Source organism: Sinocyclocheilus grahami, unplaced genomic scaffold (assembly GCF_001515645.1).
Source record: "Sinocyclocheilus grahami isolate Dianchi unplaced genomic scaffold, SAMN03320097.WGS_v1.1 scaffold896.1, whole genome shotgun sequence".
NCBI classification, from domain to species: domain Eukaryota; kingdom Metazoa; phylum Chordata; class Actinopteri; order Cypriniformes; family Cyprinidae; genus Sinocyclocheilus; species Sinocyclocheilus grahami.
The window spans coordinates 191632-202603 of record NW_015506075.1 but is presented as its reverse complement, the minus strand read 5'-3'; the positions used below and the strand labels follow the sequence as shown (position 1 = coordinate 202603).

The window sequence follows — 10972 nt, the reverse complement described above, 5'->3', positions numbered from 1 at the left end:
GTTGAGCTGCACTAGAGAAGGCAACGAGTGTTATCACTATGTCGGAGACACGCTAGCTTTCCCAAGACAAACGAACTGAAGAGTGCCTACAATCATCCGGGTTTAAATCGCGCTGAAATTGATTTGATTTTGATGCAGTATTTACACTGAAGCTGGCAGGCGGCTATGGTAAGGGGCATGACATTTCCCGACCAGGTGCCGAGTGCTGCCAATCACAACACACACTGGCCCAGCTAACCAATCACAGCACACTTCGTATTTCAGACGGTGGGCCTTCATTTGATTTTGAAACTCTTGGAGCCGTTCATGCCAGACTGGGGAGAGAGGTGTTGTAATAATGTAAAATATGTGAAAAATATTGTGTTTTTCGAACAACCTAGTATGAGAGTATGAGAGTTCTAGTACACCCCCAAAACAAAATCATGACTTTGTAAAAGAGCATAATAGGACCCCTTTAATATAATTCCGATTGAATTCGTCTGAAAGAAGAAAGTCACATACACCTAGGATGCTTTGAGGGTGAGTAAAACACAGGCTAATTTTCATTTTTGGGTGAACTAACCCTTTAAGAGCGAGGAAACCAGAGAGGAAAAGTTAGTTGACCATATTGCCCTTCTTGTGACTGGCTGGTTGTTAATGAGTAAACTCAGTTGAGGGTTCAGTGTCTCTGGCTGACTACAGACCAGCTGCTTGTTTTCCAACCAAATTGCCTTCATTTCCACTGGCCGTGTTTAGTCATTCATTCTCCACAGAGGCTCATCGGCGGTACAGCCAAATCCCCAAATCTCTGTGTTCCTGTGTGACTTCTGTGCTATTTACATACTTCAGTGGGTTCAAGCTGCATTTCCATTTCTGTTTTTTGACAGTTGTTAAGAATACTGTTGTTTTTTTTTTTTGCCTTAATTATGATAGGACAGTGTAGGGATGACAGGAAACGAAGTGGGAGAGAGAGAGGGGGTCCTCAAGCTGGATCATGAAAGGTCCTCAAGCCGGGATTCGAACTCAGGATGCCGTAACGCAATGGCACGCTTGCCCACAAGGCTATCGGCGCTGGTCCTGATTTCATATTTTTGACAAATGTTGATAAATATATTTGAGTTGAGTTTTATTTTACAGAGACTAAGCTTCCACTAAGAAACATACCTTTAGCTTAGCAACAAGATTAGCTTGAATAAGAGATTGCATTGAAATTGAATAGAGATGGTAAATGTGTTTAATTCAGTTAAATTCAGTGCATGTTTTCACACCACTATATGCAAATTGAGGAAAATGTTTTTTTAAAGATTTTATTTTTGCCGTTATTAAGTAAAGTGGGAGAGAGAGGGGGGGTGGGGTTGAGTTGGGTTTCGAACTCGGGACACTCGTTGTACAACGGCTATCGGCGCTGACAGTTTTAGGAATATTTCTAACATACTTTCTCCTGATTGTTTTGTAGCTGGGCCACATTGAGGGAGAGCCAATGAGAAGAGGAGCGTTTCCTGTCACATTCGTGCAGTTCATCATGGACTGAAGCTCAGCGATCATAGACACGGAGTTGGGCCGATGACGGCACTTCTCTGCTTCTGTGTGGCCTCACTGACCATCATCATCATCATCATCATCATCGTCCCCTTAATCGTGAGGCTTGTGTCTTCACTGAGCTTCCAAAATCCCTGGCTCGAGCAATGCTGGAATATAACAGCTTTCTAGGCTTTGTGTTTTTGGTTTGTGGACCAGATATGATTCAGAATGACAGGCAATAAATGCACTTTTAACTTCATTTATCATCACCACAATTCTAATGACAAATGTCACCAAAATGAACGTTTTACTCTGAAATCATTCACATCCTTATTCCTTTTAGATAGACGGTTCTACAGTGTACAGTTGTTTTTGAAGTACACAGATCTGTGAATATGGTCTTATTTGCCCACATTCCATGATTGGCAAGGAAAGACAGAAGGATAATCAGAGAATCACTGACTTTTGAGGACTCGGTTGGAAAAGAGCTTCGTCAATGGTGCTAAACCAGGAATATGCTACGAGAGCCGTCTGCCCTCGGAGGGGGCGCTCCAATGTCCCCATTTCACACTACCTGCCTCAGTGCTGAGTGTATAAATAGGCCTCCCATCGCTCACACATGGGAAATATCTCAAGTGCACTGTGTGGATGAGAGAGACAGAAAAACGGACAGACACAAGAGTGCTTTGTGCTGGCTGTCATGAAATTCTATATAAGGGATAGTTCTCTCTCTCACACACACACACACACACACACACACACTTCCAAACTCGTTTGACTTTCTTTTGAAAACTAAAGCGGTCTAATTGTGTATGGACAACGTGTATGGATCTGGATCAACATGAGGGTAAGTCCTCACAGAATTAAATTTTTGGGTGAACTATCACTTTAAGTTGTCGTCTAAGCAAGTAAAAATGACAAAGATAAAACTCATTTAAAACTAATTTTCAACAACAACAATAATAATAATAATAATAATAATAATGAACACATTTTGTTTCACAAAGTCATACTGGTTTGGAATGAGAGAGAGTAAATGACAGAATTTACATTTACAACTATTAATTATTGAATTGTTATTCACTGAAAATCATCACCTGTGGTTCTCATATCTCATTCAGTTTAAATATGCTGTGTCAAGACGTGCCAAGCCAGTTTTATGAGAACCAAACTTGATAAATAATGTCAGACTTGGCACAACCTGTCACATTAAATTCAAATGCAAATTTGAATAAGATTTGTGGTCAAAGAGGAAGATATTGAGTGAATAACATTTTTACCCATATGTTGTTTTAGTCCCAACACATGGGTTCTGGGTACTTGCAGTTTAGCACAAAAATTACAATGTTGTTCTTGTCTTTGTTTTTTATAAGAAGAAATGTTTCTTGAGCAAATCAGCATATTAAAATGATTTCTGAAGGATCATGTGACATTGATGGCAAAGCTGAATTTTCAGCATCATTACTCCAGTCTTTAACGATACATTTGAAACATGTAATATTTCGCAATATTACTGTTTATTGTATTTTTGAGAAAATAAATGCTGCCTTAGTGAGCATGAAAAATTCTTTCACAAACAAAAAACAAGCTTACCAAACCCAAACATTTGAACGGTAGTGGACTGTATAATATGGTATGTTTATAGTATAAACATACTGTATATCATTTATATTGATATGTAATACATATGTAAAATAGTCAGTTTCAACTCATCACTCAGTTCAAATAAATGTATTCAAAATAAATGAGTAAAATACATGTCAATAATGCATTGTCATTGTATATAAATATAAAAAGTTTTATATAGATGAATATTAACATCAGTAATCTTTGTTAATTTGATTAAAAAAGTGCAACTACTTTTTTTACTTTTAGATTTTTGCCCTAATCCTTTTACATAAAATTGGTTACAATAGCCTTTTGGTCTAAATAATGGTTCCTCTATTTAAAAAAATAAATAAAAAATGTATATACATATATATATTTACTTTGTAACCCATTTCAGAGCAAATACACAAATACTGAATACTTTTTTTTTGCTACACTGTCCAGATCTAGGCCTATCATACTTGACACTTCCTGTCTTGAGGTCTTACCGCACTGCTACACTGATACACCCAGATGCTGCACTCCTGCTGCTCCGCATCCGTGGTCTTCAGCGCAAGCAGGTTTTTTCCAGCACCCAGACCATCATCATAGCAAAGCATACGTACAATCAGGTAGAGCGGGTGACGGTGAAGCACATCCTGAGAAGACAGAGAATCAATAGCAAATCAGATACAGAGAGAAACACAGCCATGCCATTATTTCAGTCTACAGCACTGTGAAATGACGAGTGGGTAATGTTCTGTTTCAGTTCCACAGAATTATTATTATGTTGCGATTATGAATCTAAATGCTTTCATATGCTCCTATATTTGATGTATTAAAAAAAAGAGCCAAATCTCTCATACGAACACTAAAAGTTGACACTGGGTCAGGTGAATGAACTCACACACTGGTCCAATGAGGCCACTTTAACTCCATACTTAGACACTCCCAGAATCATCTCCTCATCTCCAGGCACAAACGGCAGTTGTCCATCTTGCTTAAAAGTGAATGCATGAGATATAATCAAAGTTTCTAAACAGCTTCAGACTCAATGCATAATATTATGATAACCATTTCATTTCTGCTTTATAATCAGTGGTGGCACTTTGTACCTCTCCTCTAGGCCAGGAGATAACATCAAGTACTCATCCAAAACATATTTCAACATCAACCTAAAATCATAAGAATTATGGCTTCTACAAAAGTAAAGTGGTCACATGATACAAAGTTTGCTAGATTAAACAAATACAAAATAAAAAAGCTCATTCACTAAACATGACTATCAAACATGAAGAGGAGACATTTGAAGGAGATCCTCTGCAGTGAATGGGTGCCGTCAGAATGAGAGTCCAAACAGCTGATAAAAACATCACAATAATCCACAAGTAATCCACATGACTCCAGTCCACCAATTAACATCTTGTGAAGCGAAAAGCTGCATGTTTGTAAGAAACAAATTCATCAAGAAGTTTTCATTTTAAACTTTCACTTCTGGCTAAATTATGATTGCATGATCCATAAGAAGCCTGCTTCCTCCAGTGAAAAAAGTCCATTATATGTTGTCCTCTCACATCAAAATGCGCTGACATATTTGTTTAGAATTGTTTTGGGCTGTTTTTGTGCATATTTCTCTCCTGATTAAGACGGAATGACCTCTTCACTGGAGAATACAATTTTAGGGATAATGGACTCATATTTTAGCTGGATTTTGATGGATTTGTTTCTTAAAAACATGCAGCGTTTCACTTCACAAGATGTTACTTAATGGACTCGAGTCATGTGAAGTACGGTGATGTTTTTAATCAGTGGTTTGGACTCTCATTCTGACGGCATCCATTCACTGCAGAGGATCCACTGGTGAGCAAGTGATGTAATGCTAAATTTCTCCAAATCTGTTTCGATGAAGAAACAAACTCACCTAAATCTTGGATGGCCTGAGGGCGAGTAAATTTTCAACAAATTTCCATTTTTTGGGTGAACTAGTCCTTTAAGAGTATTCCTTTAACACATCTAATCGTCTCCTTTTGTAGATCCTTACCTGAGCCTCATCGATGTAGTTGATCAGGTCTAGAGGCTCCTGCAGGGTTTTGCTCATCTCAAACTGCAGCTTCTCGATGGCTCCCACATACTTGACTCTGAACTCAGCACAGGTGTCAGACACGGCGTTACCTGAGGGTTCAACAAGGTCAGGAACTAGTCCGGGTCACAAATGTACACACATGAGTCTCTAGATCAGGGGTGCCCAACCCTGCTCCTGGCGAGCGACTGTCCTGCAAAGTTCAGCTCCAACCCTAATCAAACACACCTGAAGCAACTAATTAGGGTCTTCAGGATCACTTAAAAATTAAAGGCAGGTGTCTTTGATTAGAGTTGGAGCTAAACTTTGCAGGGCAGTCGATCGCCAGGAGCAGGGTTGGGCACCCCTGCTCTAGATGTTTCAGTGAGGACTAACTTGAGCTCTTGGTGGAGTCCGTATCAAGACTGGCGACTGTGCTTGACCTAGACAGGCCTCCCAAACTGGAATCTACTGACTGGATAAAGGGAGATTAGAGTTTATCAGGACCTTTGTGGATAACAGAACTCAGCAGACAGAATGGCTGAAATCCAATAACAACATAATATATTCTGTTTGATGTGCAAATGGAAATTCAGCCAATATTTGTTTATGATGTATGTACTTAATGACTGCTGGTAAACCAACCTTGCTTTTAGTGCTGACCTCACTGCTCTGGGAGCTGCTGCTGCTGTGGCGCTTCTTGACCTTTCGAAACATCCTTCACCATGACGCCAGTGCCGAGGGTCTCCAGCTTACCAGCAGACGGCAACAGAGTCTGAGGAGATTTAGCAGCATTAGTACTATTTCAATTCCTCAAAATCATCTTAGAAACCCATAGTTTCCTGTAAAGATGGATTTTAATCAAAGAACAAACATTTAAATAACATGATTATTTCAAGGTTCATACGCTGTTTGACCAATGGTTTGTTTTTTTTCCTTTGGTAGATTTCCATTTGAATGGCAGGTACTAATTTGTGAAAGAACGTATGCTTAACAGTGTACAATTGACACTAATAACACTAAAGAGAAAGTACAATATGCTAGCCAATTATATATTTGAGAAAAGAACAAACATAGAAATAAATATGAAGAAAAAAAATAAAGTTCTTCCAGGCCTTGAACTCAAAAAAATAATTTTTGACCCATTCTCAGGAAATAATTCTCATTATTTGATACTAGGAACCTATGGAAGATAGATTCCATAAAAAATAAATAAACAGAAAATTCCAAAAACGGTAACCGTATCTCACAATTCTGACGTTTATTTTTGCAATTCTGATTTTATGTCTCACAATTCTTTCTTTTTTTCTTGAAAGTGTTGAAAAAAAAGAAGTCTGAATTGTGAGCTATAAAATCTCAATTGCAACATACAGCATAAACTCAAAATATAAAATCGCAATTCAGTGAAGAAAAGTGTGAACCGTGAGACAAAAGTTACAATTATCTTTTTTGTTTTTTTTATTCTGTGGCGATTTTTTTATTCTGTGGGAATTGTGAGATGTCAACACAGAACTCTAAGAAAAAAAAGGTCAACGTTTCAAGATATAAACACAGAATTAAGAGATGTGGCGTAAACTCTGAATCCTGATTTTTGAGGAATCAGAATTCCTCAAAAACTTTTCCGCCAGAAATGCCAGTTTGAATAAATACCTCACAATTCTGACCTTTTTTTTTTTTTTACTTATTTATTTTAACCCGTGACAGAAACCGCTTCCATAGAAATCAGACTTTGAGATATTGTAAAATAAATAAAATATTCTACAAACATAATAAAAGCTAATTAATTTACAATTATATAATTTATTTATATATAGTATTATGTATTATATTTTCCGGCTAAAATTACTATTATTCCTTCATTATAAAATACTATCGTAATACATCACATCATTCATTAAGTCACTTTTTAAAATTCTTAACAGTTAAAAAATGTGTAAACAATATTAATTATTAACCAAAAAACGATGTGCTCATGAGTGAAAACTGAGAGCTGTCTCAGCGTAATGCACAACTAACAAGCTTCCTTATGTAGTATTTCTTCAGATATAATACACATATTACGTAAAGAAAACCCCTGCCTTTTAGCGAATGAGAAGCAGCACGGACGTGTTCTGGGGTTCAGGGCACTCCACGAGCCCACGCCCCATAACACTTTAGAGTAACTTTCTAAGAATCGCTTTATGACTTCTTCTAGGCGCGAGCTCACCGCGAGCCCATTGTTAATAAAAACCCCGCGGAAAGTAACGGAAACCCGTTGCTAGGACAAACACTCAGCAGCACCCCACGTCCAACTTGACTAATGCGAGCGCAAAGGGCTCTTATTTGGTCGTTTATTGGCATCTCTACAATTAAATAAGGAGAACTTGAACTTGGAAAACAAGCACACTGGGCATACCTTTATTTTGAGCTCACTTATGCAGCAGTGTACGGCTGTAATGATTATTAATAGGTAGGTTCATCAAAGCAGCGGTCGGCGGCTCTCTCTGTCGTTGACACTTCACTTCCTGTACGGCTCCACCCAGCACTTCTTAAAGGGGACGCACGATCGTAAATGGCTGTGTTTACATTGGATTAACAACTTGAATACTGCATAGTATATTAACGTTACCTAATATTTTAAAATAGCAGACGTGGCTATGTTTAGAACTGATATTAGCTTACTAACTGTAAGCTCTACATAATCTAGTATTTATTTACTCATTTATTAAATCTCAAGTAGCTTAGAACGGAGTCCATTCTAAACAGATCCTCTCGCAATTTAATAAAGAACTAGAATTGTGTGTATACAGCTTACATGTATTTGTTATTGCCATTGGCATAACTTGCTTGGCATAACTAGAAACATGTATATTCATGATATTATTATTATAAGATTTTATTCATTGACATTACATTTTCCCAAGACTTTTTGAGGGGTAACATAAGAAATATCTTGATTTTTAATTGTTTTTGGCATCCTTTAAATGCGTGTTCTGTCTTCTTTTATTCACTTTAAGTCATTGGAGGTTTGCTGAGGTCCCCTGGTTATGGGCCCCGGCCCCTTAGTTAATAATCAATTATTTGTTTATTTATAATAGTAAATTGCCATGTTTAGAATGGACTGAATAACAGTTTATTTATTTATTTATTAAATAGTAAATGGTTATTTTTAGAATAGACGGAATGACACCTTAGTAAACTATACACGGTTTATTTATTTAATAATTAGTAAGTGGTTATGTTTACAACAGATGGAATGACACCTTCGTTAGCTATATGCACGGTTTATTTATTTAATGAATAGTAAAGTGGGCGTGTTCTCAAGCCAGCTATCGGCGCGCGCTGTAGTCTTTGAAGACAGGAAAGCGTTCAGTGCGTAGAAGTGAACGATTCAAAGATTCAAAGATTCAAACTCTGAGTCGTTTAGAAACGAAGCGCCTCACATTGCTGCCTCCTAGTAGACTTGAAGTCGTCAGGTGTTGCTGTTACTATGTCGACACTAAAGAAAGTTATATGGCCCCAAATCATTCTCTTCGGCGACTCAATAACACAGGTAACAATTTGGGGACACAGGGCACTTAGGGTTTTGTTCTTTACTCTGACACGCCGTGTTTTTGTTTCAGTTTGCGTTTCAAGCGAACGGATGGGGATCCGAGATCTCTCATAAACTCGCCAGGTACAGATTTGATGACAGCACGGATGTATTATTGCGTTCATACCGCTGTGGCGGATGATTTGATCATTCCTTTCATTTATTAGAAAATGCGACGTGGTAAACAGAGGCTTGTCGGGTTACAACACAAGGTGGGCTAAGATTGTGCTTCCTCGCATCGTGCCCATTTCTGATGCTCCTCTTGCGGCTGTGACCGTCTTCTTCGGCGCTAATGATTGTGCATTGGAAGGTAAGAACATTTCACGTGTCATTTCAAGATCTAAACATCAGCGGCAGCGATACTAGCCTGTCTATGAGACACTTACAAACGTTTCTTTCCAGACAAGAACCCCGCGCAGCACGTGCCTCTCCAGGAGTTCACGGACAATTTAAAAGATATTGTCAAATATCTGCTGTCTGTAGGAGTGTCCAATGACAAGATCATCTTCATCACACCACCACCACTTCAAGAAGCCGCCTGGGAGAAAGAGTGCTTGCTAAAAGGTGACACGGTACCTCCTCTCCTGAATTTAGAAGTAGTGTAGTGTTAGAAAATAGTATGCAATGTTGTACACGGTAGTATTCTATACTGCCATCATATGACCTCTTGACATAATTAAAATAATAAAGTTTATTTTGAATTTTATGTTGAACAGTATAGATCAAAGATGGTAATCATGCTGGATTCTTCATTTGAGAGCCTTGCATTGAGGGATACAGTACTGCATTTTCATTGGAACTTCATTGTTGAGAGAGAGAGAGAGAACACAGGCATACACAGATAAGTTGCATTGTTGTGTAAGACACATTTTAATTATTACATGAAGAAATTATGTAAAATACCAGTAAATAAAACGAAACATTAACAAACATTAGTTACACTATAAACAACAAATCTTTTAAAGGAATGGAAAAGTATACTATATAAAACAATTCTTTATAAACGACATCTGCTGTTAATACATTTTTCTCAAATCTTGGATTAAAATCGACTTGCAAATTATAACCAGATCACTTCATTAAGCGTGCAACTTGACAGTGTCATGTGACAGCAGTGTAGCAAACTATATGAAACATGTATTGCTGCATATTGCATGCGGTTTCACATACTATTTTTAAAAATGACTTGGCAGTATATAGTGTGTGGAGCTAGCAGAACTTAAGTATTTAGTTACAACGATAGCCTCAGTCTCTCTATCCCTCTCTCTCTCACACACACACACACACACACACACATAATGAATATGGTTTTCGGTTTGTTTAAATGCTCTTTTTTTTTTTATCAGGTTCAGCTTTGAATCGGCTGAACTCTGTGGCTGGTCAGTATGCGCAGGCCTGCGTTCAGGCTGCTGGACAGTCTGGTGTGGATGTTCTGGATCTCTGGACGCTCATGCAAAAAGACGGACAGGTAACACGCATGCTGGCAAAACCATAAATATAGTGAATTAACATATAAAAATCAGAACTAGAATACAAACAAATAGTTTTTCCCCTCAGGATTTCTCAGTGTATCTTTCGGACGGACTTCATCTCTCTGATAAAGGCAATCAGTTTGTGGCAGAGCATTTATGGACACTTCTTGAGAGGCGAGTGACTGATTTGCCCTTCATTCTGCCTTACTGGGGGGATGTGGACCCAAAATGCCCTGAGAGCAGCCTACTGTGTGATTAATACACGGGTCAAATGATGCACAGCGTGCAAAACACCATTCAGTTCCTGTGGTTTATATTTGGACATTTTTGGATATGCTTATCGTCATAAATTGTGTAAGGACCTTCCACCAGTCACGACTTGACTTGAAAACAGGAGGTGTTTTGAGTTACTCAAGTTAAAGCACAGATGTCACAGATAATGTTTAATGTTCTGGCAAAAATATATTTAGATTTCTGAACAATTAATGTTTTGGTGAGGCCAATTGATTTATTGAGCTTCTTATACGCACTAAGCTTTTTAGTAGGGACAATAATGGCTTTCATTTTTAGATCTTCTGGCAATATCAAATGTATTTTCTTTCAGGGTCATAAAATAATCAAACACTTCAGTGCAGAGTAGTGCTGTCAAACGATTAATCGCATCCAAAAGAAAAGTGTTTCTTTACATAATGTGTGTGTACTGTGTATATTTATTATGTATATATAAATACAAATACATGCATGTATATATTTAAGAAAAATGTTGTTTATATATTAAATAGA

At 37.8% G+C, this 10972-nt stretch overlaps 2 protein-coding genes across 2 annotated transcripts; one reads left to right on the top strand and one right to left on the bottom strand.

Moving 5' to 3' along the window:
• Positions 1 to 2131: 2131 nt before the first annotated feature.
• On the bottom strand, positions 2132 to 7640 carry itgb1bp1 (integrin beta 1 binding protein 1). Its single transcript, XM_016248886.1, has 7 exons — positions 7542 to 7640; positions 5792 to 5921; positions 5543 to 5621; positions 5129 to 5259; positions 3995 to 4087; positions 3570 to 3746; positions 2132 to 2140 (listed from the first exon to the last, which is right to left on the bottom strand). The coding sequence occupies exons 2-7, from the start codon at positions 5861 to 5863 to the stop codon at positions 2132 to 2134; spliced, it is 561 nt and encodes a 186-aa protein (XP_016104372.1). The 5' UTR covers positions 5864 to 5921; positions 7542 to 7640.
• An 867-nt stretch (positions 7641 to 8507) lies between these two features.
• On the top strand, positions 8508 to 10844 carry iah1 (isoamyl acetate hydrolyzing esterase 1 (putative)). Its single transcript, XM_016248890.1, has 6 exons — positions 8508 to 8678; positions 8749 to 8801; positions 8885 to 9027; positions 9120 to 9281; positions 10064 to 10185; positions 10275 to 10844. Exons 1-6 carry the CDS (start codon positions 8616 to 8618, stop codon positions 10446 to 10448), a joined length of 717 nt encoding a protein of 238 aa, XP_016104376.1. The 5' UTR covers positions 8508 to 8615; the 3' UTR covers positions 10449 to 10844.
• The last annotated feature ends 128 nt before the right edge of the window (positions 10845 to 10972 follow it).